This window comes from Biomphalaria glabrata, chromosome 3 (assembly GCF_947242115.1).
Source record: "Biomphalaria glabrata chromosome 3, xgBioGlab47.1, whole genome shotgun sequence".
Taxonomy (NCBI): Eukaryota; Metazoa; Mollusca; class Gastropoda; family Planorbidae; genus Biomphalaria; species Biomphalaria glabrata.
In genome coordinates this window covers 3,594,840-3,621,516 of record NC_074713.1, presented here as the reverse complement: position 1 = coordinate 3,621,516, position 26,677 = coordinate 3,594,840, and the positions used below count along the sequence as shown (strand labels likewise).

Sequence of the window (26,677 nt, the reverse complement as noted above, 5' to 3'; positions counted from 1 at the left end):
CAATCACAAAGGCCGTGGAATACACATTTAAGACCAAAAGAAATTATGCTGCCGAGGACAAACGCAGATGGTGAAAATAAAATCGTAATCCACCACTGGGGGACAATGGTTATGCTTGTCCTGGAAGTGAAAAAATATGTAGGTCATAGCTAGAGGTTGCGTAGCCACGGGAAATAATGTATTCCTCTTCGGCAAGTCTTATTATTATTATTTAATAAATGAGTATTATTGTGCAATTGTGTACAATATATAATTGTAAAAAAAAAAAAATACTTAAGAATAATAAAGCTTACACTTCTAGTGCAAGGGAAACAACCTTTAAATTGTTATTTTTATAAGAATTTTTTGAATTTAAGTCCCCTGAAATTTAACATACTACTTCAGTCGATAAACGTAGTCCAAAGTTCAACCAGGTCAAAGTTCACAGTTGCCATGTTAATGTATGATCCCGTTTATTTCTACAATGTAAGTAAAAGAATCAATCTATAGATCTAGATATCAATATAAATACGTTTATAATAGTTGCTACGCAGAAATCATAAATCTTTCTTAGAATCTTCTCTTCCTATATATACAAGAAGAAAAAAAAAGAGTTTTAATAGAGTTACTCTTAACTAATATGAACTAAATGCTTATTTCACCAATATAGTTAGAGACATCAGTCTGGACGCTGTGACATTTCAATGTTGCTGGGTTGGCGAAAAAAAAAGGCCACACACAAGCCCTGTGCGTCGTCTATGCGGCCCGCTACCACATACCTTCCACTTTTATAAGTTAAAAAAAAAGTTAATAAAAAAAACTTTTTTTTTTAATTTAACAAACGCACTATTCTTACGATTGAAAACATATAGTCTGTATGGATATCTACCTAGAAGAACCTAGATCGATTTATATTTATTTTATTCTTGAAGTGTGTGCAGTTTCAGACTAGTAAATAAACTCTTTCTCTTGCTGGTCTTGCCGATTTATTTCAGCTGTGCTTTTGATGCAGTGAAACCTCCCTCGCACTGTTGGGGAAAATGAAATGGCTGGTGCTCTAGCTCGGGAAGAAGCGCTGTCTGTGACACTTTCGAGCCCCCCCACGTATGTTTTCACAATCTATGACTGTTATCTGAGAGTGGGTGCATGTGAAGTCAGGGCGGAATTTAAGGCGCCGGGGGGCTCCGCAAGAAAGGGGCCTTCACAACAGAGATAAAAATATATCCAAATTTCGACGGGTCAGAAACTTTTTGTACATCGGGGTTTAGAATCATAGCACCATTTCCCTAGAGAAGTGGTTCCCAAACTTTGTCACAAACAGAACACTTTGCACTTTCTGAGTATTTAGGGAATACTTTTCTTATATTTTAGATCGTATTTTTTTTCTATTTCTTGGATTAAAAAATTTAATTAAACCATATTCTAAATTAAGCATTGTTTTTTTTTTTCAAGTATAGAATTGTAAAAAGAACACACAACATTTTGACCTATATATATGATATAAAAGTTCATTGGCCTACATATACAAATCTGAATTCCAATATCTTATACGGCGTCAAGCCAATTTCTAGACTTTGACTTTGATACAACATAAAAAAAATCCTGCTTCTCACAAATGAATTGTATGAAACCTACTGGAATTGAAAGCATGTCTTCTATGTGTAAATTGTGTTTCAGAATTCAATTGGTTTGTAATTATTGAATTTATTTTACATAGCTTATAACTACTAATCATCATAAGTCTACTATTGAGATACACCCATGGAGAACAAGGTCCTTGTGGTTGGTCTGTGTATAGAAGATTTGAACTCGTGTGATCTATTAGTCAGCCAGATAGCATCAGGGCATATTTTCGGCCTTGATCAGGTAAGCTTTTATTAAGTGCTTAATTTGAATAAAAAGAACCTAGTCGACAAATATAGGCCTATATCTGTTGGCGTTGTTGGCTTGTAGGCCTACAAAAAAATGCACTGAACTGTAATTTTTGCAACAACTAAATGTAATTATAGACAAGATATAATGTAATTTTTTTTTCTAGAAAGTTCATCTTATCATCCAAGGACCTAGCATTCAGCAAGTCCATGACCTATGTTTCGACATACAAGACTGTGCCTATACCTTGGTGCAAGGTAAGTGAATCCGTAATGTAATCACCTGCATCTCTTCTTTTATTATTTATATTGGTTGAGTCTTAATCGTCTGCTAGTCTACTTATGTTCGTAAGTTATCGTTCTTGATTGTTTTCGTCTTCGAAAGTAAACAAATAAATTGATATTGGAAAAAAAATTGCCCAGAAATTAAGCAGACTATGTAATTGACTATTAGTCTGACTGAACATTGTGTCGTCAGTTCAATGAATGCCTGCTTTAGTACATAAGTAAGTATTCTGAGATCATGTCATGTAGAGATCAGTTTAAAATGGCTATGTCTTTGGTGTTTGTAGCTGATTTTAGTTCCACTTAGGTGACATGAAAAAATGTACATCTCTAGGAGAGTGAATGTAAACATGAATATTTTCTGTTAATGTATGCTTAGAAAGTTGTGATTTAGAACTTTTGTTCATTGCAGCTATTACAGGCTGTGCTTCTTTACTAGACACGAACCTCAGACCGGATGTTGTGATGATTGTTGTGTCTGCACCCTGTTGCCATGGTAACGTCACACGTGACCCACCATACCCAAGCGCAATGGACCACCTCGTCAGCTACATTAACGAACTGACGCAACTTGTGACTCCGAGTCAGTGGCGTCAGTCTCATGTATGTTTCTCTGTTTTTTCTTTGTGTCCCCCTAAGGGTGCTTACACACTTGTGGGAAGTGTCATCCTAAGGATGCTTACACACTTGTGGGAATCAGCGGAAGGAAAGTTGTAGCAATGGCTGTCAATTTTTGTAAAGGCGTAACACCATCATACTGCTGTGTGCATCGGCTAAAGCAGGGGTTCTCAACCTGTGGGTCGCGACCCCCTAGGGGGTCGATTGACGATTTGCCAAGGGTCGCCTAAGACCATCGAAAATATGGATTGTTATTGTCTATTCCTCTATTGCAGCATGTGTGTGTATGGGGGGGGGGGTCGCGGCAGAGTGAGGGATTGTAAAAAGGGGTCGCTGAGCATAAAAGGTTGAGAACCGCTGGGCTAAAGGGAAAAAAAGGGGGGGGGACAGGGAGTGTATTTGGAAATAAAATATATTTACATACACTACAGATGTAATAGGGGTAAATAAAACGCTGATGTGTAGGACATATTCATAACCATGGTGGAGATATTGCAATGAGATATTTGTTAAGTAACTTTATATATTTTAAAAGATATTGGTCTGGCCAAACAGCTAAATGATCAGTTTAAAGTAAATGGTTTCAGGTACAAGTTCGATTTATTTTAAGCAACTTTGGTCATAATCTCAAACTGACTGACTTAATTGAAACCAGATCCTCAGTCTGGAAACTCCATCTAATTTATGTAAATAGATAAGAACATACCCGCACATTATTCACACAAACACAACAGCTAGAGCTCGTATTTGTAAAAAAAAAAAAAAATGACACTGTCTGACTACACGAGAATCATTAACTTCATCCTTGGTGGTTGCAGTTCAAATGTTTGCCCAGTATATGGCATGTGGCTGGGTCAGGGTGACCTAAACGTGACAGGCCTTGATGTATGTCAGGGTTGGGGTGACCTGAATGAGACATGCCACGGTGTATGGCAGGGTGTAGGCTCTTGTTACAATGGGAGGCAATACAGAGTGATTTATTCAGAATAAATGTAACATGAAAAAAGAGATTTGATTGAAAGAAGCTTCTTGCTATCGGCCAAAAATGTATTACTGATTTGGTAAAATAATTTATTAGTGATTTGGCTAAATAATTTATTAGTGATTTGGCTAAATAATTTATTTTTTTAAATCTGAAAAATATCATGGTTCAGGTTGTATTTCATTCAATGTTTGCAGCTACAGGAAAAATCACTAGAGTAAGCACCCTTGCTAAAGCTGTACATACCATCTTATCTAATACTAATATCTAACGTTCAGTTTCCTCCATTGCTCTAGGTCATAGTGACAGGAGACATGGCTGTGATAGCAGCCAACTTACTGTCACAAAAACTCAATAACATTGTCACAGCTACACAGATAATGGCTGTTGACGGCGACTTGGTGAGTAGATAATGAAATACCATTGTCATTCTGCAGCTCTTCTTTGACCTTAACAAATAAACACAACAATAGATGATCACACAAAATCACTGTTGAGTTTATATATAATATATGACATCAACAATTTTTATCAAATAAACACAAGGCTACAAAGATTAAGCAAACAATTTAGGTTTAAAAAATACATTCCCATCATAACAAAAAAAAAGCAACAAGGAAATGTCACTAACAACCAGCACAGAGAAAAACTATTTGAATAAATGTGTACCACATTAAGAGGCGCGGCGGCTGAGTGATAAAGCGCATTGTTACCAAACTGGAAGTCCCGGGTTTGAACCCTGGTAAAGACTGGGATTTTTAATTTCATGATCTTTGGGGGCCTCTGAGTCCATCCAGCTCTAATGGGTACCTGACATTAGTTGGGAAAAAGTAAAGGTGGTTGGTTGTTGTGCTGGCCACATAACACTCTCGTTAACCGCGAGCCATAGAAACTGATGACCTTTACATCATCTAGAGATTGCAAGGTCTGAAAGGGGAATTTACTTTTTACTTACTGCATACCATATTAGAAAATATACTGTTACATATGCAAATACATTATTATGTGATTATACATCTTACACACAACATTCTCGATATACTATCAAGGCACCAGACAGCCTGAAGCAGAAATCAAACAAACTGAGTTACATTGACAGGCTGTGTAGCAGGATCAGGCAATGGTGGACAGGGTCTCAGGTAGGAAGTTAATGTTTGTATTCCTTCTGATCTGGGTTTTTTTTAAAAAGGGGGGGGGAGGGGCAGTAGTGTTACAGAACTGATGGGTAACAGTGAAACAGCATTTAATATAGCACACAAGCAAAACTGAAAAAAATAAATTATGTGTATTTTGGGGGCGGGGCAAGATTAGCAATGCTAAATGATCATAAACATTACAAAAAGATATAAAAAAAATTTTTAAATTTAAAGAAAGAGCTACAATGTGACATAAACTTCACCAAAGATTCAACATTTTTGTGTATCTACATTTCTAAACTTGTATTTGCTTCAGAGTGCTGCAGTGACCTACTTGGGCAGCTACTTCATTGACCTTAAGAGATCAAGACCAACAAGATCTGGGTATTTCTTTTCAATGCCTGTGGAGATCCTTGCACCAAGAAAGTTTCAGGTTAGAGGTCAGAGTGAGTTCAAGGGCAACTACATCACTGACATATGCAGAAAAAGTGATGCAGCACAGGAAATAATGAGACAGTTAAACATGGAACCTGCCAACAAAGTTGAGTTCTACCCAGCCAATTTGTGATCACATAGTTACCAGTACCAATGTAACCAGTTTGTGATCACATAGTAACCAGTACCAATGTAACCAGTTTGTGATCACATCAATATGAATGTAACCAGTTTGTAAATAAAAGTTTTGTTAGTCAATCAAAAAACAAGTCATACAACTTTCAATTAAATATTGAGGAATAATTTGTACAAAATATTTAAAAATTTGTACATTAAACATTTCAAAATCATACACCACACAAATACATTTGTTAAAATAAGTCTTTGTGCTGCCATGGAAATTGAGTTGCTTTAAAAACATGTAGAGAAAATAAATTCTTGTAGAAATGTTTTTTCCTGAAGTGCATAGTGTAACAAAAATAGACAGCATCTAGACATTGAACATGTAATTGAAAGATTGAGTATAAGAGTGTTGACATAATAGGAATAACTCTGGAGTTCAAAACATATCTGGTAAGTTTGCATAACAAAACTAAGATGCATCAGATCAACAAGACCATGTGACCAGCGCAAGATGGCAAAAAGTAAAAGAAGTTGACCATCTGCAATATCTTGTATTTATCAGGGTTTATCTCACTAAGGCAGGTCATTTTTAGACTTCTCTTTTATAGTTCATCAAAATACGTTCTACAATATGCAGAGAAAATATTTCAACAACAAACGCAGTTTGCATAAGGACAAGACACTATGTTCTCTAAGCTGATTTTAAAATCAAATCTTACTAGAATTGTAACTAAAAATTAAGATGAACATGAAACATTGTTAAGGTGTTCTTACACATCAAATTTCAAGGGGACATAAATGCATTTAATTTATTTGTACAGTGGTCAGTGTATTTGTATATTGCTCATTAGCCATAAAAAAATACATGAAAGCGTTGACAGTAAAACAATTAGGCTCAAGATTTTAGTGAGTACGATATAATAAATATATTATATTTTAAATGAAGAAAATGTGATGCATTCTACATGTCAAATTGTCACGACCCAATGGAGACAGTGAATGACTACAATTAAATATATGCTTTAAAAAAATTATCCAATATGTATTAGTTCCACAGTTGTATAAAAACACTCAAGAAGGTGAGACAAATGTTGTGATAGGGGCATTTCAAGACTTTCATTATAATGACATAATCTCACTAAAATAGAAAACATAAACATAATATATGCTGACAATAAAAGACTTTGGGCTTATTGCAAGAAATGCATTTGTCAAATTGACAATAATTGTTAATACCCAGTCCCTGAACACGAGCCCAGCTAGCGGGTGACAGTGATTATACCAGCTAAACAATGAACTATAATAAAATACTTGTACACTCAGTCAAACAATATTTATACATGAATGACCTTGATTGGAGGAGATTCATACATTTGAATGCAAGCTTCATGACAATGTTAGTACTCTGCACAAAATAAGGTGCACAAAGATATGTGCCTGCTGTTATTTTGTTTGTTAAAACAAACATTTATGCTTTTTAAACTGACCTAAAAATATTGCATTTTCATCTAAAGTCCAGTAGAGAATAGGCATTGCAGGCCTCATCATCCCAATTAACCATTAGAAAGCATTTTATCCAATGACCATTTATGGACCAGGAGCTATTCACCCCAAGTCCTGTTAAAAATTCCACAATGGTAGTGACTAATTAATACATGTTCCTATACACCATCACTATTCCATGTAAGGGTCACCACTCCAGCCCCTGGTCTCTGATGAGCAGAAATTAGGAGACCTTGTAAATATAAATGTTAGAACAGTGGGGACACTGATTGAAGCAGATGAGAGTAACAACTCGCCTCACACTGAATAGTAAGAAACAACATATTGAACTATCAGCTTCTGTGAACTAATGATGTCATTAGGGCTGATTGTGGGATAAATGGAAGGAACTAAAGTGATGAGACTTAATTAAGTGATGAAAAAGCTAATGAGAACTATTGATGTTCCATAAATGAATGATGTGATAAGAACTAATGATGTGGTAAGGGCTAATGATTAGATGAAGAACTAATGATTTGATAAAGAACTAATGGTTTGATAATGACCTTATGAATTGGTAAAGAACTAATGGTTTGATAATGAAATTATGATTTGATAAAGAACTGATGCTATGGTAATGAGCTTATGATATGATAAAGAGCTAATGCTTTGAAAATGAGCTAATGCTTTGATAATGAGCTTATGATTTGATAAAAAAAACTAATGCTCTGATAAAGACTTAATGAGAACTAATGGTGAGCCTGAGAAAGACTTGATCTGTAGCTCTCGAGTGATGTCACAGCTTTCCTAATGTTGTCAGCATCAATATCCCCTGGCTCCATTTCCAGAAACTGATTAAAGTGGTGAATAGTTTTGTTCAACAACAAGGTGTGGTCCAGCTGGGTGTGGACATGTATCAACCTCTCACAGACAATGGCATAGTTGCGATGCCAATAGCTGGGCACAATGCCATGGGCACTGAACTCTTTGGTGTACAACTGAACACACAAAAAAAAAGAAATTGCATTCAGAAATAACATTCTTGCAATGGGACATTAAATAAAATTATAGCTTTTATATAGCGCTACTTTCATGCTTATAGCATGCTCAGAGCACTATGGTCCAATATCATTTGTGAACCAGTTTGGGGGGGGGGTGGGTGGGAGAGAAGGTATCTGGGAGAAGTTTTTCCATGCTGCCTTTAGGCGCTTAGCAAAAACACTCTGCTCGAGTCGGGTTTGGAACCTCAAGCCCCCTTCATAGGTAGCCAAGCCAAGCCAAGATCAAGCGTACTTGGCCTCTCGACCACCCTTCCCACTTATAGTAAAGATAATTAAAAGAAGAAATATATTGTTACTTCAGCTTAATAACTTGAACTCAAAATTACATACACTATAAGTGTATAATTTACTGTAAAATTAAAATTAAGGCTCACCCGATACGATTCTTGAAGAAGTTGGAGATATTCTGGACTGTTTTCTTGGTGTTCTAAAGCTTCCTCCAGGTAAAATAATGCTGTTACAGTTCTGGAATTTTATTTTAGAACATTGATTGTAACACATACCATGCCATCACAATGAACAAAAAATTTACTAAGCTGAAATTTGTTACATGAAATGTTGTTTCTAAAGTAATTTTAAGATTTATTTCCCCTCTTCTACATAAAATATAATTAATACATTAACACTAATTGACTAATTTATTTTTTGGATGGATTCATGTATTGTCACCAACAAAGAATAATTGAACAAAATTTGAGGTGGGAAGGAGAAAATTGTACCAGACAGACAAACAGACAGACATAGTTGATAGTAGCGTTGTTTAAGAAATGTACAAACTAGAAAACATCATCAAAATTATAAAATAAATTTTAATAAATTATAAATATTATTCATCATTGAATTACTGAGAACATTTCTAGCCAAAAATGAAGCATGAGAAAGAACTGAACAATAAAATGGATTGTCTTACTTTGCTCTCCACATTTCTGAACTGGCCACATTTTCCCATGATCCATCATTCAAGCTGCGGAGATATAAGAAAAACATGAAAAATTAAAGTTTGTTAAAAGTCTTTGAGTGAAAGACACTTTGTGACTATATCCACGTCCATTATCTAGACAACTGATTCTTTAAGATTCAGGACACTTTTTTTTTCCTTGGTCTTTTTTTTGGAAGGGCCAGGCATTACAATATAAAGTAATCTGCAGGATAAACTAATCAATGCTGAAATTGCTAATTTGGTTCATTATGAACTATTCTGCTGGATAAACTAATCCGGTTTAAAAATTGTTAATTTGAACCTGTCATATTTTGTTGAAAAAGAAATCTCGTCTCTAACCCTCGGCTATTTACAGCCCATTGATCGGAGAAATGTTTCAGCCCAGACCAGCACAGCTTTACTCTCATCAAGCAGCTTGGTATTTGTTGTTTGTTTATCATTGTAAATGTTAATTCTCTCTGTTCTATTTACTGGGTGCAAAGGTTGTTCTTCTTTGTTTACACTTTTGGAGGTGCACTTTTTGTTTACAATAAAAACATAATTGTAGTAGCACTTACTTTCTTTGCATGAATTGTTCAGAACCTTAATTGTGAAAAAATTGTGTTCCGGTTTTATGATTTTATAAGAGACAGAATGCATTTTGGGATTTCCCAATATTTATGGATTAAATGTAGGAACAAGATGATAAATCTTAGACAATTTTAACTTATAATGACTTACTCTATTCTATTTGAAATTGGGCTTATTCTTTGAAAAATTAATTTTATGTAAGTGAGAAAATAAGATAATTGGCGTGATTGTGTCGTTAATCTCCAAGGTCACCACCTGGTGGTGCTAGATGTTTACCTGTTCAAGGGATAAGTCCAGGCACATGCCAAATCAGCCGTGTAGTTGGTCCATGTAGCTATGTCCAGCTCTTTGTCTTTGTCAACCAGCTGGAAGCACACACCATAAGGCCATAGTACATAGGCAGACTTCCAGGAGGGTTCATGGTTTTGCATTCCAATACAAGCAAAAATTGGATGGCTAGAACACAGCAAGGCAAGAAGAATTAAAGAGAAAGACAAATTTCATCAGCAAACATCAAAAACATTAATGGACTGGAACTTTCTGGGAGGAAAATTTAATGGCTGTTTTTGAATATCAACTATAAAAGAAATTTTCAGGCAGATTTGATAATTTTGATTACCTTGCTAAAAAGCTTACTAATGTCAGTAGTCTCAAATACCTCGAAGCTATTGTCTCAGATGAGGGAACAAAACCTGAACTACTGGCCCAAGTTGCACATCCACATCATCACTTTCAAAACTCAAAATAATATGGAAAGACAATGGCATAGCTCTCAGCACCAAAATCAGGCTGATGTGCTCCCTAATCATGGCTACATTCTTATATGCTTGTGAGTCTTGGACACTGACTGCAGAGCTAGAGAGGAGGATCCTAGCAATGGAATTGAGATGCTACAGAAGGATCCTAGGTATCACATTTAAAGACCGCATCACAAACCAAGAGATTAGAGACAGGGTTACTGCAGCGATCGGACGCCCATGATGACCTGCTAACTATCGTAAAATAACGCAAGCTAAAAATCTATGGCCATATTACAAGGTCTTCGGGGCTTACAATGACCTTCCTTCAAGGAACAGTACCAGGAAAAAGAAGAAGGCAGAGGGAATGGGAAGACAACATGAAAGAATGGATGAGCTTGCCATTGAAAGAGGTTCTAAGGCAAAAGACAGAGAGGAATGGAAAAAGACGGTCAACAAATCTTGCATGGTGCCCCAAAGGTCCAACAGACTATGGAATAGGTAAAAAAAAAGGTAAAGTGCTAACAACATATAAGACAGTGTATATTTTATTTTTAAAATTTAGCTTACCTTTTGTAGTTGGCATCAATTAAATCTTTAAAGGTGAATGATCTTTTGCCATTTTTAATAACACCTGTGTATAAGTGCATAAAATCTCCTGGAAAATTTATCTTTGGCCAGAACTGTCTCATCATGGGCAGTGACCATTCATAAGTCAAAACCTGCAAGGAGACCAGATGTAATTTTTTAGCACTTTGATAATTTTCCAATTTTGTATGCAGAAATTATAACATTGGATTAATCATATAATTTCAAAAATGTCACAAGCTAGAAATTAAATAAAAAATTTTGACTTCTGTCTATTCTAAAATATCTATACTCACTGATCATTTAATATAAAAAAAAATATGTACATAAAAATGTAGGCCTACATGTTAACAATTATGTACAAATTTATAGGATCCTAGACCTATTAGCCTGAGACCTTTAATTCATTTGGCATAAAAGACTTTTCTGGTGTAAGCCTATTCTTTTATTAGTTATTAATTAAGCACGAACTGGCTACTTAGTGTGATCTCCCCCCCCCCTTCCTCTTTTATCAATTATTTCAAGATAATCTTTGGCGCTCTACTCTAATGGAAACACAAAGAGTTCTACTTACTTCTTGATCAAATAGTGACAAGTCAGGACGGACATTTTCACACAAGTGAAAGTACCTTTGGAAAGTGAAATATTCAAATCAGATTCAAAGAACATTTGGAATGCCAAATTCATCTTGACAAATAGTTCAAAGGTTAAACAACTCCTTCTCTTCTATGATTTGTTTCTTCTATAAAGAATTTGAGTTTAAACACTCTATCTGGGAGGATTCAAACTGACATTGTTAAGTGCAGGCTTAATATCTAGGTAATAGTCACCCTCCATCACTCAATCATTCAATCACCACCAATGGGAACACCAAACTTTTGTTGTTCATCGACACAATGATTGTGAAATGTAATCTCATAAGAGCTTAGGTCCTGTAGCTTCATTAGAACTTAGATGCTATAACCTTATGGGAACCAGACATATGAACATTTTCATTCTTGCTGTATTAAAACTACTAGGATGGTGACCAAAAAAAAAAAAAACCACAAAACATTAGGATTTATCCAACAGCCACTACAGCATAAACATGCCAGAATTATAATATTACACTATTTAAGAAAAAAAAAAAACTAACAGATTCACTGACCTAAATGTATTAGAAGGGAGATCACCTTTGGTTAATATAATTGAATCTTTGGGGAATTTCTCTAATGTCTGGATTGCAAAGTCATGGATAATAAAATTGTTACTTTGATCAGACCATGCCCAACCTTGCACCTAGATGTTGGAAAGATAAACACCACATTAAAAAAAAGTAAACATTCCAATAATTTATTTAGTAAATAGTTTCTTTAGTAAATGTTTATAGAAAGGACAAAGGAAACATATAAACATACATTAGTAACACTGAACAATGAGTTGCTTTGCACTTCAAGCTCCACTGACCTAAATATGAACATTACGTGCAGTATCTAAGACAAAATTAGAAAAAAAAAAGGGTGGGGGTGTCTAGTAACTTGTAATAATTTATTCATGTATGCATACAATTAGTAGTATTATTCTTCTGCCATAAATGAGATATTGTAAATTACACTGAATCACATAAGTTTACTACAGGCCACAGCCAAGTATTCAGAGTTCAGAAAAACATGTGTCTAATTATTCGTAAATGTTTTCATCATTAGAAAGTACTTCAAACACAATGAAACGAAGGTGTGATACAACTTGTTTTGTAATTGAAGTAGAAATTTAATCAGTTTCTTGATGTGAAATGTGTGAAGAGAGGTGATATGAAGGGGGGGGGGGAGGGTGTCTTCTTAAAAGAGGAAATAATGCCTCCTTTAAAAAAAACTTGATCTTAGAAACTACTCAGTATAATGTCTAAAACTGTAAAACAGCAGAGAATGACGTGACCATAAGTATATACAAAATGAAAGTAACAAGTATAAACAAAATGAAAGCAACAAGCATAGACAAGATGAAAGTAACAAGTATAGACAAGATGAAAGTAACAAGCATAGACAAAATGAAAGCAACAAGCATAGACAAGATGAAAGTAACAAGCATAGACAAGATGAAAGTAACAAGCATAGACAAGATGAAAGTAACAAGTATAGACAAGATGAAAGTAGCAAGGATATACAAGATGAAAAGAGCAAGACTTTACCAGATGAAAGAAAGTAACACAACTTACAATATAGGAGATGACCAAGGGCCAAACAAGAATGCTCTCTAAACTCAGTTGGCTGATATTCAGCTTGGCAGAAATAAATCTGGAAAAGGAAAGAATGTAAGAAACATTGAAATGAGAAATATATTTACAATGGCAAACACACATCAATACTGTGGTAGTGACTAGAAAAAAGACTTGGACTTGCTGGACAAGCAAACAATAAAGTCTTATGTTATTAAGACAAGCCTCTAGACCAGGCATGTCAAACACGGCATGTGGCCCGCTTGGCCACCTAAAAATTATCAAAATAATGTTAAACTATTACGCTGGAAAATAAGAGTTGACAAGTTACTTGAATTGAAAAATAGTATTTGTTAAACTGAACAACGAGATTGAGTCTGCAGTGAAAGCCAGCTACATTTTGTCAAAGCCATAGCAAATAATTTAGTAAATGTGATTTTATGAAGGAGTTTGTCCTTGAAGCCGAAGTAATTTGTCCAGAAAAGGTGAGAGCATTCAAAGAAATAGCCTTAACTAGGCAGATAGAAGAAATGACATGTCAGTCAGATTGAGTGAACAATTAAAGAACAAAATAGCTGATTTTCAATTATTTTTATTGGCTGAGTCAACTGATGTAATGGGTGTAGCACAGTTGGATATATTCAAAAGGGCCTGTGACAGGAATTTTGAAATACACGAGGAGCTACTTGAGTTCTGTTTTATGCATAACACCGCAATAAGCAGGGATGTTTTTGAGAAATAACAGGAGGTGATATTGCAGTACAATCTATCTATCTGGTAAAGCTAACTAGTCTAGCAATGGATGGCGCACCAACCATGAAATGAAATCATTTAGATGCAAAGCTACTTGCATAATTAAGAGAGACTGATGCTAATTTTAAATTTGCTCATTTTCAGTGCATCATTCACCAAGAAACATTCTGCGCACAACAATTACATCTCCAACATGTCATAAGACTGGTTTCAGTCGTTATCAATTTTGTTCGTGCCCGTGGCTTAAATCATCGCCAATTTTCAATGTTTCTGAATGACATTGGACACGAATTTGATTGTGTTCCCTACTACACAGAAGTCAGCTAATCTCATGTCATAAAGTATTAAAGAGACTTTTTTGCACTGCGTGAGGAAATTGTATTGTTTCTGGAAAGGTGAACCTGTTGAACATTTCCAAATTGACAAATGGGTTCGGGATTTGGCATTGGCAGTTGATCTCACTGGTCACCTGCATGACTTGAATTTGAAACTTCAAGGTAAAGACAAAATTGTCACAACTGCGTGTAATCACGTGAAGTGCTTTCAAGCAAAATTACGACTGTGGATAAACTAAAAATGAAGAGTAAATCTTGTTCACTTCTCAACTTGTCAGCAACTAAAAAGATTAAATACGGCTGCAACATTTGGTAAATATGTCTTACACCTGGAATCATTAGTAGAAGCTTTCAATGACCCTTATCGTGACTTTGTTTTATACGAGCAAGAATTTTCGGTGCTTGTATCTTCATTCTCATTTGATTCTGAAAATGCTGCTGGTAATGTGCAACTAGAGCTGAAAGAATAGAGTAGGATTCTTTGTTGAAATCGAAGTATATGGAATTGGCTATGCCAAAATTTTAGTTATTTACCCTGAACGGTACGGTGAATTGCGGAAATTTGCAGCCAGAATTCTAGCTATGTTTGCCAGCACTGATCTCTGTGAGCAGTTCTTTTCCATAATGAAAGCTAGAAAAACACCTCACTGTTCAAGATTATCTGATCAAAATTTGTCCTCAGTGATGAAAGTGACAGTGGCAAACAAACTTCAACCTGACGTTAATAAACTTGTATCCCAGAAAAGATGTCAAGCATCAGAGCAAAGAAAATAATGCATAATCATAGTAATTTTTAATTACCAAAAAATAGTACTACAAATTTAGCTGACTAAGGGACAGGTATGTCATTAATTATTGTTTTCTATTGTGTTATTTCTAATTTACATAAAATTAGTAGGCTGTTTTGCAACTGATTTTTTGCTGCAGCCCCCCAGGTCATAGTAAGTTTTTATGTGGCCCATACACCTTAATGAGTTTGACATGCCTGCTCTAGACTTTAGCAAATTTTATTTCTCATTAATGCTTTTATTTGCATTTTTTTTTATATTGTAGCTAGTTCTATGAATTAATGCCATTGTCTTTCTGACTTAAAAAAAAACAAAAAACAGCTTATCAGAGAAATCTCTTCAGAGATCTTTTTTTTTTTTAAATCATTAATTTTGTTTAAAGAAAAAAATACCAACTCAATAGAGGTCAGCAAGGCAAATAATTAGTCAAAAGTTGCATTCACTCTTATAGTAAGAATAAGATCTAATACTTGTATAATAGAATCATTCTAAGAAAAAATAATACAAACTAACCCAAATGAGGAGAATTATTTTCTATGCACAAAAAACAAACCAACTATGTACCTGCAAACATCAGCAAATGAAACACTGGCCAATATCACAAGAATTAAATCACTTTGAATCCAAAATCGTTCAACCTAACAGAAAAAGAAAATTAACAAAATGAATTATGTACTGTTTCCACATTAAGTGGACTTTCACCTTCTGTTAAAATGGATTTAAAATTTATTTGTATTGAATTATATAATGACTCTAAATGTTAATTCCTTTACCAACTAATTTCACTAAATTTTCTTTCATAGAAAGAGCTCACATTCTCACCACTTTATAAAATAATGGGTTACTCAGGTCCAGATTAGCTCTCCAGCAAAAGAAAACCACATACAGCAACAGTGACAACATAAGTACAACTAGCACATTACTTTTGTTGACTTTGTATCTGGAGAGTTAGAAAGAAAAATATAATAGATAAATATTGTAAAAAAAAAAATCTACCAATTTTGTCTATGAAAAAACAAAAAAATGAAAAGCTAATTGAATAATAATTACATTATAAATCATTTTGGAGTGCCCCATTTTCGAAGAAATATTTATTTATTTCATCACTCGATATAGACAAAAGGTCACTACAATCATCAAGGGAGCAAAGGGCATGGATTTGCATTTTTTTGTCTCCACATCTGGCTGGCGAGGTCTATTGGTGTCTAAAATGTTCAGCTGCCTATCTGGCATGGTATTATAGCTGCAACTTGTATGGAACTGTTATGTTATGCTGTTAAGTTGCCTTTTGTTTAAACATAAACAGACATAAAAGTAAAGTAAAATTCCCTATCAGACCTTGTGATCTATAGAGCAGCTGATGTTAAAGTCATCTTTTCTATGGCCAATGGTTAATGAGAAGGGTGTCATGTGGCCAGTACAACGACCAACCACCTTTACTTTCCCTAACTAAAGTCAGGTGGTTGGACTCAGTGGTGCCCTAAAAATCCCAAAATTCAAAATCCCAGTCTTCACCAAGAATAAAACCCAGGACTCCCTTAAGCAGACATACTGTCCAAAAATGGAAGAATGAACCAATAAATGAAAATCGCTCTCTAACCGAAGAAATGAAAAAAAAATAATAAAGAGTAGAATAACAGAGAAAAGGACCAGCTCTCACCCCAATTTCAAGAAAAGTGATGCCTATTACAAGCTGTACCAAACATTTAATTTTTTTCACCTCAGAAACAGACACAACAGAATGAGACAACATAAGTTCTGGAAGTTAAATATTGGGATTAGCGAAACTTGTCCTTGTGGAAAAACACTAGAGAATACTAATCATGCCCTACAAAGCTGAGAGGCCCAAACAAGACACCAACCCTGAAACTCTCCTATAGAAGAAAAACTATAAGGAGAACTGCCTGATCTGGAAACTGCATGGTTCATCTGAGACATGGGATTACTTGTCTGAACCCTTTATATAAATAAGAATGAAGAAAAGGCCTTTTTTTCCTGCCAAAGCTGTTTCGTTGTATTCAGCTATTTTTGAGTGGTCAGCTTTTACAGAGCAATGCCATTATATTGTGATATTTGCATCCAATCTAACCCTCTCACCCCCACCCTCCACAATTTTGTGTTCACTTAAAATGTTAAAGTGAAATTTTCTAGAGACAAAAAAAAAAATAATTAATGTAAACATGCAATATTAATAATGATAATTATAATAACAATTATAAAACTGCTAAATTATCATAATAATAATAATAATCTTTATTACCCGTATGGAAATTTGTCTTACAATTTGTGCATTACACCAAACATAAAACATTTCAACTATAAGAAACCAAAGTGTACATTCACACCAGACTCACTCATAGTTTACATGTGACAAAGTTTATACCAGATTGTTCTTATTTAATGATTTGATTGCCAGGGGAACAAAAGAGTGTTTGTATTTGTTGCATTATTTTTTTTATTTCTTCCAAAATGCATTTCTAGTTTATCTAATTCTAACAAAGAGGATAAAATAAAGGCTTACCTTGAATATATAGAAATTAGAGACAGTACGGCCAGAAGTAAGACAAACAATGAAAGGTCTGCTGTGATGTGGTTGATGTAAGCACTGAAATACAATCGGGTCCATTACATAAATATAGATTGATTCCCTGCCATAATTAACTTTTTTTTCTCTCAAGAAAAAAATATCCAGAATTTTCTAAAAGGTTGACATGAAGTGATGTTAATAATATCAAGATTCTGGTCTACAATGTCTGTGTAGTGCAGTGGTTCTCAACCTTTTATGCTCGGTGACCCCTTTTTACAATCGCCCACTCTGCCGCGACCCCCCTCCCCGCACATACAGCAATAGATGAGTAGTCGATAACAATATCCATATTTTGGATCGTCTTAGGCGAATCGTCAATCGACCCACAAGGGGGTCGCGACCCACAGGTTGAGAACCCCTGGTGTAGTGAGCACCTTGGTAGCATTGACAGGTGGCCGACATGCACCAGAAGCATAGATTAAACTGATTATCTCCTGGTAAGATCATGAATCAGGAAGTTTTTTATAAATGCTAACGTCACCTTCCTCTTCAGCTATCCCTTAGTCTGTTGGACCGTTCAGGCACCATACAACAACAGTCAAGCATCTTTCTACTTTCCTCTCTGTCCTTTGCTTTGGATAGAATTTCATTCACTGACAGGCCGGTCCATTCTTCGATGTTAATTTACTGTGTATATATTACCAACACAAAGAAAAATGGCCTTAGACATGAAAGACACAGGCAATGCTTCTCAGCCTCAACGTGGTACCCAGGTGGAAATGTTCATTTGAAAGAAGTAAAATAGAGCCTCGTTAGGTATCTAAAGCTACCAAATAAATTGCACTGGCAGGGATGGAAGAGAGCCCCAATAGCCTGCCTTGCCTACACATCCTTCCATGGAAGACACCTACATGCCTGATATGGAACATAAAAGTAAAATGTGAGGTCTTCACCAGGGTGCTCAGCCCAAGAATATGAGCCTCTGGAAAAAATACAACAGGTGTAACAAATTAGAACTACCTGGAACCCTTTCAGACAGAAATATTGCTTAGGCATGAAAAGATTTCCTAAACACTGCTGATGCTAAGAAAACAGGACAGACAAAATGATGCCCAAAACAGACAAAATGATGCCCAAAACAGACAAATGATGCCCAAAACAGACAAAATGATGCCCAAAACAGACAAAATGATGCCCAAAACAGACAAAATGATGCCCAAAACAGACAAAATGATGCCCAAATGCTTAGCTGCAGAAAAGACTGCTAACAGAACCTCAGCTATTAAATAAAATATGTGAGAGAAAAGGTCTAAAATATTACAGAAAGGGGACAGAGTGAATGTGCTGGCATGACTATCCCATAGCAAAACTGCAGAGACTTACTTAGGTGAAGATTACAGTTACACACAAGGTCCAACTCTCTGCTATTGGCCTGTATAATCTTCCAAACGAAATGGGAACACCAGTGAATTATCTCTGGGCACATTTCAGAATGAACAAGATTTACATGGAATGATGAATACATCATGTATTGTTTTTTTTGTAGATCAACTAATTTTAATATGTGAGTTTTACATTGTCTGTTTTTGCTGTTGCTTTTGTTTGTTTTGCTGAAGTATAAATGTTGGAAAAACATGTTATCTGACAAAATTTCTATTAATATCAATAATCCTACAAACATCTGATATGTACCTGAGAACCACTAAACATTTTGTATTGAAAACTACATTAGAAAAATTTAAATTCAATACAAAAGAATTTGTCTCAAGAAGGAAGTGCAGATGAATGTCCACTGACATACTTCTTCTTCTAGCCAGATTTTTGCTGCTGAGCTGTAAGCTTTTTTTACAGACTGTACCAAGGAATAACAGTGTGGTGTTTTGAATAACATGCTTATGAGGTAGATCAAAGGGGCTTACATTATACCAGTTAGAAATCCTTGGCCTATATGATCTTTTAACTGAAAAAAAGGGAGATAAGTTTTTAATAACAAGAAGTTCATTATGTGTCACAATGATAAATAAAAATACATTTAATTACATGGCTAGTTCTACAGTTAAAACTCAGTTATTGAAATGATGTTTGAAACTTAAAACATAATTAATTCCCCTGAATAAGTGAATACTCATACAAAATATCTGTATCCAACTACTGAGTCATTAATTCCAACTTTCAAATTTTATTCAAAGAAGATGCCACTAAAAATGATAACATTCAAGATAAGCTCATAGTATTAGTTTTGCTACAGGTGACAGGGTGTTACGCATGAAAAGAGTACTCCCAATATAATTCTGTTTACATAAATCTGAGACTGGTCAAGGGAAACATCAAATAGTGCACAGTTCTGAATGACAGTACAAGGTCTATGACAAACATCAAACATTTTCCAGAGAAGGTCTAAAATAAACATCAAACAAAGTTTGTCAGGAAAGGGTCTAAGATATCAAACAAAGTTTGCCAGGAAAGGGTCTAAGATATCAAAGTATGTCAGGAAAGGGTCTAAGATATCAAAGTATGTCAGGAAAGGGTCTAAGATATCAAACAAAGTCTGTCAGGAAAGGGTCTAAGATATCAAATAAAGTTTGTCAGGAAAGGGTCTAAGATATCAAAGTATGTCAGGAAAGGGTCTAAGATATCAAACAAAGTCTGTCAGGAAAGGGTCTAAGATATCAAACAAAGTTTGTCAGGAAAGGGTCTAAGATATCAAAGTATGTCAGGAAAGGGTCTAAGATGTCAAACAAAGTCTGTCAGGAAAGGGTCTAAGATATCAAACAAAGTCTGTCAGGAAAGGGTCTAAGATATCAAACAAAGTCTGTCAGGAAAGGGTCTAAGACATCAAACAAAGTTTGTGTCCCTAAGTCCTTGTTCACATTTCACCAGCAGTCAACAACCTTCACACTAAGTCAACCTCAGATATACTTTTTAATTAAAAGCAGATTGTGTATATACTAACCAGATCCCATGTGCCATACTCTACACGCAGAAGATGAATCAGAAATCCTTCCAGTGTCCTGGAGTCACCCCATGTCCACCTGGCCAAATGAAGCCATGAAGATACTGGGAGGTACAAGTAGGGGGACAGACCCAATGCAAACAGTAGACCTTGTTTCACTAAAAGCTGAGCACTCAGTAACTGCCAAAATTAATTATGTAAATAAACAATATACAGACTGAAAAATGTCAACAAAACTAAATTGTAAGCTTCAAAAGTTAGACTTTATTTTATAGTTTTTTTTCATTTTGAAGTTTTATTCAAATGTCTTATTAACGCATGGGAAAAATTTCTTCGCAAGTTCAAAAAAAAATTTTAAATGTATGAAAATTCTTAATAAAAGTAATGCTTGACTGAAAAAAAAAAGGTAAATCAGCTAATAGTCATGCAAATTTGTGTTTGTGTGTGGTTATGTCAACAAGAAGATGTACAATGTAAAACATGTTTCAGATGTTTTGTTTTTTTAGAGTTGAAGATAATCTACTTTCTAGTCCAAACCTCCAGCAGAATGACAGACATGGCAGCAACCAAGGTATTAACCCTTAAGACAGCCAAACAATGACCAAGCAGCCATCCATACCAAAAGGTATCAGAAAAGTCAACATAAAGCCTTATATTTCCTAGCTGTCTAGAATTGCCTAAAATGAGTGATTGACTTAATAATATAGATGCAAAGTAATCTCAAAGTTAGGATTCCTAACATATTTTTCAATTATTAAAGATATAGAGGCATAGTGGCTAAGTGGTTAAGCACTTGGCTTCTGAGATGAGGGGTCTCAGGTTCGAATTCTGGTGTAGAGGGAAATTTTGAAATTTCTAGGAAGCCTCTTAGTCCAACTCTAACGGTAACCTGTTGGAGAAGTTTAACAAAGTGCTGGTTACATGACACCCCGTTATCTCTGGACCACTTAAATAGATCTTTAGATCATCTGCCCCATACATTGCAAGGACTCAAAGAGGTTACTTTTTTTAATGCCCAAGATTTAGTAAGGTAGAAGACATATGACATTAGGACATGACAGAGAGAGAATCTTTTAGACAATTGAGACTCTCCACTCTTACTGTTAATAAACATAGAACAAAAACTTCCCAGAAGCCTTGAGCATTTAATACTGATACCTTATATCTTACCTTTAATTTCCAGAGCGTGTACAACACCCAGGGAATGATGGGAAGAATATACAAGACACTTGTATGTTGATTGGTTAGGCATAAACCACAAAGAAAAGATCCTTTCAATGAAATCTTTGAACATAACAAAGAAAGTTCTGAAATCTGGTTGTAATTTGAAATGCTTATAACAAACTAACAATTTTTGTTTACTAGAATGCAAATTTAATTTTAACCATTAGAGATGCTGAGTGTTTCAAACATGTATGATTATAAAGGTCTCTGATCCCATTCAGAATTCTAGTGATTTACTGACTGAATTGGTGTCTGATCAAGCAAAAAAATTTTAAATGATAAACAGAAAAAAATCTCAAAAAAAAATTTAATTTAATTGGTAGAGTAAATAATAGTTAAACAATATCCATCTTGACTCTAACTAAATATACAATTAACCTGTAACTGTCAAACTATCAAAGGTCAACTGTATCTTATAAATAATAATTTTAAAATGTCTTTACCTTTGCAGCTGTATCTTTGTCGGAGGATTCAAACACTACTGCACTGAAGATTAGGCTGGACAAAAGAAGATTATTGAGACTGAACACTTCCGCTGCTAAGGACCACACACACACAAGAGGACTGAAGCTAAATACTGTTGATGCAAATAGTGCTGCTCCGTTTGATAGTGTCAGCCTAACAAGAGACATGTGATCAAGAATAAAATATTTCATCAATAAATAAATGTTAATAAACCAATTAACATTTTATAAATAATTTTGAAGGGAAATAATGATTAAAAAAATATATAATAATGCTTTTTTTTTATAATTCAAAACTAGTATATATAAGTAGAAAATAAAACTTTGCATACTGGTGAACTAAGATCCTAAAAACTATTTGGACTAAGTTATCAATAGACATTTGAAAAACAAATTTAAAAAAAAACTCTATAAAATACTATCGTGGCAAAATAAAAGTAAACTGTTCTAACTTACCGATGGACCAGTAAATACAAAACTGCTGAGTTTAATGCGGCACAGAACGCTGACAACAAATTGACTTTCCAAGCAACGGAGGTCCCTGGAATCAAAATGATGAACAACTTGGCTAGAAGTGTGAAGAGGGGATAACCTGGTGGATGGGCTACCTAAAAAAAAAACGTAAAAATAAACTATACAGTTACAGTAAATATTTCTGGAATTAGAGAACAAAACTGTTTAGTTTTCAGATAATTGTTTGTTAGAAATTACAATTATTATTAGGATTATTACGAAATTAGATTTATCATTATGATTATGAACAAAATACATTTATCATTATCATTGAGAAATTGTATATAAAATGCATGCATGTTTCATTGTGTCACGCTGTTGTTTGAAAAGATAGAGATGTATCTTCTCCAAATCTTCCGAGATGTGCCATTAATATGAGACAAACACTAAGATGCAATAAAATGTCACGGTTGAGATGTAATTTTATTGAGTTAAACTCTTTTAAACTCAAACTTGAAACAATAAACATAGATAAAATACAATTTAGTTACAAGGAACTACAATATAAGTGATGATCAAATAGACAAACTAACTGTTTACTTTAAACTAGCGACATCTAGCTCTCACTCTCCAAGTCCTAGCTCTAATTAACCCTGACTGCAGCTAAAGGAAAAAACTTCCACTACTTCCCTTTGTAATCCCATCCCCAAAGCCTCTATATTCTTTCTCCCAAGCCAGGCTATCAGACTTCACCTTTCATTTCCTGCCTTTTTGTGACCCACACATGAATCTGCATTCAAGATCATCCAATTATGCAAATTCACATTCTTGCAACTAGCCTTGACCTTGTGTTTAAGGGTGACACAATAGAATAATACAATTGTATTATTAATAACCAAAATTAGTTTAAGCTAAAGCACAACTATATTGTTTTTTTGTTAATTTACTTGATCAATGCCACATACCCCTAATTCATGTGCAGCAGCGATCAATTCCCCTGAGTCTCCTCCTGGTAACGAAGGATGTAGTCTTACAACATACAGAACTAAGCTTGAGACGAAGACAACAAACCCAACAACCAATGAACTTGGAGCAGAAAACATTTCATATCATTCTGTGAAACAAAACCATACTTCGAACTTACAGTTCTTTTTTTGGCAAGATTTGATGACAACTAAAGCTAAACAAGAACCCATTTAACTCCATTTATTGAAGGTAACACAGAGAGTCTTGGCAAGTTTAGATGCAAGACATGCATGTGATATCTAAAATATTAGACCGTCAAGTTCTAATGCTGGTTTCTTTCATAAGGCAACAATGTAAAAAGTTATTGAAATTGACTAAGTGTTTACAATCTATGTCACCAGAAAGAATTAATTAATTATAACAATTTTACTACAAATAGCTAGCTATTTAAACAAAACTAAGATTTTTTTAATGTAATAAATAACTGTAAGATACAATTGCATAGAATGCAGTTGACATTGTGATGTTATATATATAATATAAATAAATAATTATATTATATTATTTTCCCTTCAAAATAATGTCTAATTACTCAAACACCATCATAATGAGTGTGAACAATACCATCATTACAATAACTACAATGAAAATGCAACTTTTTTTTTATTTTTGAAAAGAATTGGCCAGCTCTGCCCCCTATTGTCTTGTCACGACCCCACCCAGAAGCACTGATCTAGAATGTCTGGATAAGTAGTCTCAGAAGATGATTAGAATGGTTGAGTTTGAGAATTTTACACCCACCAACTAGCCTAGCCCTAGTCTCAAGAATAGATCTCGACTTTGAATAGAGAGAGAAAGTCTAGATCTAGATATTGTATATTATAACCCATCTAGTAGTACAATAAAGACTAATTAATAAACTTATAATTTATATCTAAATCTATGAAGTCTTTTTAAGTTTATAACTTATATTATATACTTATAATATAGTATTAGTTATAACTTTAACTTAATTTAATATAGATCTAAGTTATATTAGTTATAACTTATAAAATAGTCAATAAAAATTCTTAATAATTAAAATAATTTTAATTGTTTCAAAAGACGATTATCCTAATAACCTTATAAGTAATATTAACTAATATTATTATAAAAATAAATAGTCAGTATAGTGACAGTATAAGTATAGTCAAGTCAGTGAGTAGTCATCACTATAGAGTCATAGACACTATCACTAAAAATGACTATGTGATGACTATCTTAGTATCTAATCTATGTCTAGTGACTAGTCGTGTATAATAATAATAAATTGTCTCAATCTATATATAGTTAATATAGATCTAGGACTTACACTCTAAAATCTATATAGAGTCTAGATTTAGATCTAATACGTGGATCTAATAGATCTCTAGATTACACTTTTATCTAGAGTCTAGAATCTAGACAAGAGAAGCCTAGTCCCTAGTATTATACTATTATAGTCTATTGTTTTAGTTACAGTCCTTTCAGTTTACAAACCAAATGTAACTTCTTGCAGTTAAAAAATACTTGAACGGAACAATCACTGAACTATATAATCAAGTAAAGCAATCTTCTTTTATGTGTCATTTAAAAAAAAAAAACAGGGGGTAGCATCTTTTGCTTAAACAACTCACGGTATTTTTTAAACTACTTAAAACTAACCTTTAATAAGTCCTTCCGTCACTGTCATCTAAGAAAGCTGAACAGACAAACCATAGATAAGCCTAGACTCTATCCATCCATCCATCCTACTGGCGCTACAGCCAATGCAAGGCTCTGGCCAGCCTCGACACATCCCTCCATTCAGATCTCTCCTGAGTCTTTCGTCTCCATGTTGTAAATCTGCCTCCACATTATCAATCCATTGCATTCGGGGTCTGCCTTAAGGTTGCCTGCCTTTTGATTTTTTTCTTTGCCAATATATAATTTTCGCTCCTCTGTTCTCTGACATTTTTTTTCAAGATGAACTGCTCAAAGTAGTCTATTACTTTTTTTTTTATTCCTGTCACTATCGGTGGGTCTTCATTCAGATGACATATTTCATGGTTAGTGCGTGTCCTACACCCCTTTTTATCTTGTATAGCACTATAGATTGTCTTTTTTTTTTGTTCCAAAGCTAGATTCTAGATCTAGGCTATCTAGGATTCTAGTTCTCTGGCGTACTACTAGGAAGGCTGCAGACCGGAGCGTAGGGGGCGCAAAAATCCAAAATGGGTATCAAAACACTACATAAAATATCAACTAAAATTCTTTTGAACCGATTAAAGAGCTTCAGTGGGTAACCGGAGAGTTTGTCTGACTTGGCATTGCTAAGCACAGAGAAGGAACTGGTTTAGACGATAAACTTTCATGATGGCATTACCAACTTAGCGAGTGTAAAATCACGAACTATGAATTTTTGAAAATCTATCAACTTCATATTTGAATTTTTACTGATTTCCAAGTAATAGATCTATATAATTATTAATGAATTTATGTAGCACATACAATATATCAAATAACAAAAAAAAAGAAAAGAAAGTTTTTTTATTTGCTAAGATCTTTTGTTGAACTGTTTTACATAAGTCAGATGTTCCTTTAGAGTTGAAGACATTCTACATCATAGCCCAGACCTCCGTCAGAACATTGGAGGATGACCCAGGACCCTAGAGACTACTGAATATCTTGTCTTATAAAATACAGACGTTACTTAAAAAAAGAAGATGATTACGTCCTACCCGTCATGCATTTAGTCAAACATATTAACCAATTACTTCAATTCTGCCAAGGCACTGGTTTTCCTGGCTGACTCAGGCAACCCATTCCATGCTCTTAATAGCACTAGGGAAGAAGGAGCATTTGTACAAATGTGTCCTAGCATATATAAAGGGGAATGTGCCTTTATCTTTGCGTCTTTCTGAGTATTTTATTAAATTTTGTTTTGTATTTGAAGACTATGGTTCAGTGTTTTATGTATAATTGCTACTGCTACTTGCTACTGCTACTTGCTACTGCTACTTGCTACTGCTACTTGCTACTGCTACTTGCTACTTGCTACTGGAATAGCAGTCCAACACGCTTGCTACAGTCTTTTCAACTCCTGTGGACATCCATGCATCCAGACAAATTCAGTTTAGTTGTCAGAGTGTGTTGAAAGACCACTACATCACTGACATATGCAGAAAAAGTGACGCAGCACAGAAAATAATGAGA

At 34.5% G+C, this 26,677-nt stretch overlaps 2 protein-coding genes across 2 annotated transcripts; one reads left to right on the top strand and one right to left on the bottom strand.

Moving 5' to 3' along the window:
• Positions 1–413: 413 nt before the first annotated feature.
• On the top strand, positions 414–5,575 carry LOC106069962 (uncharacterized). The gene is made up of 7 exons (XM_013229745.2): positions 414–465; positions 1,697–1,845; positions 2,018–2,108; positions 2,548–2,738; positions 4,032–4,136; positions 4,785–4,874; positions 5,188–5,575. The coding sequence occupies exons 2-7, from the start codon at positions 1,741–1,743 to the stop codon at positions 5,437–5,439; spliced, it is 834 nt and encodes a 277-aa protein (XP_013085199.2). The 5' UTR covers positions 414–465; positions 1,697–1,740; the 3' UTR covers positions 5,440–5,575.
• Positions 4,213–24,970, bottom strand: LOC106069944 (transmembrane protein 260-like). The gene is made up of 18 exons (XM_056024057.1): positions 24,816–24,970; positions 23,464–23,612; positions 22,502–22,653; positions 22,025–22,199; positions 21,528–21,641; positions 20,358–20,537; positions 19,324–19,364; positions 17,399–17,482; positions 15,700–15,817; positions 15,442–15,515; positions 13,002–13,080; positions 11,955–12,085; positions 11,382–11,436; positions 10,790–10,941; positions 9,759–9,938; positions 8,883–8,936; positions 8,347–8,437; positions 4,213–7,909 (listed from the first exon to the last, which is right to left on the bottom strand). The coding sequence occupies exons 2-18, from the start codon at positions 23,599–23,601 to the stop codon at positions 7,661–7,663; spliced, it is 2,067 nt and encodes a 688-aa protein (XP_055880032.1). The 5' UTR covers positions 23,602–23,612; positions 24,816–24,970; the 3' UTR covers positions 4,213–7,660.
• Positions 24,971–26,677: the final 1,707 nt, after the last annotated feature.

Bases quoted from the DNA above. Each gene is read 5' to 3' on its own strand.
- LOC106069962 (XM_013229745.2), top strand. From the start codon at position 1,741: ATGGAGAACAAGGTCCTTGTGGTTGGTCTGTGTATAGAAGATTTGAAC. The intron at 1,846-2,017 runs GTAAGCTTTTAT...TTTTTTTTCTAG, and splicing joins ATATTTTCGGCCTTGATCAG to AAAGTTCATCTTATCATCCA. The intron at 4,875-5,187 runs GTAGGAAGTTAA...TATTTGCTTCAG, and splicing joins AATGGTGGACAGGGTCTCAG to AGTGCTGCAGTGACCTACTT.
- LOC106069944 (XM_056024057.1), bottom strand. From the start codon at position 23,601: ATGTTTTCTGCTCCAAGTTCATTGGTTGTTGGGTTTGTTGTCTTCGTC. The intron at 15,516-15,699 runs GTGAGAATGTGA...TTTTTCTGTTAG, and splicing joins ACCCATTATTTTATAAAGTG to GTTGAACGATTTTGGATTCA. The intron at 8,937-9,758 runs GTAAACATCTAG...ATATCTCCGCAG, and splicing joins TGGACTTATCCCTTGAACAG to CTTGAATGATGGATCATGGG.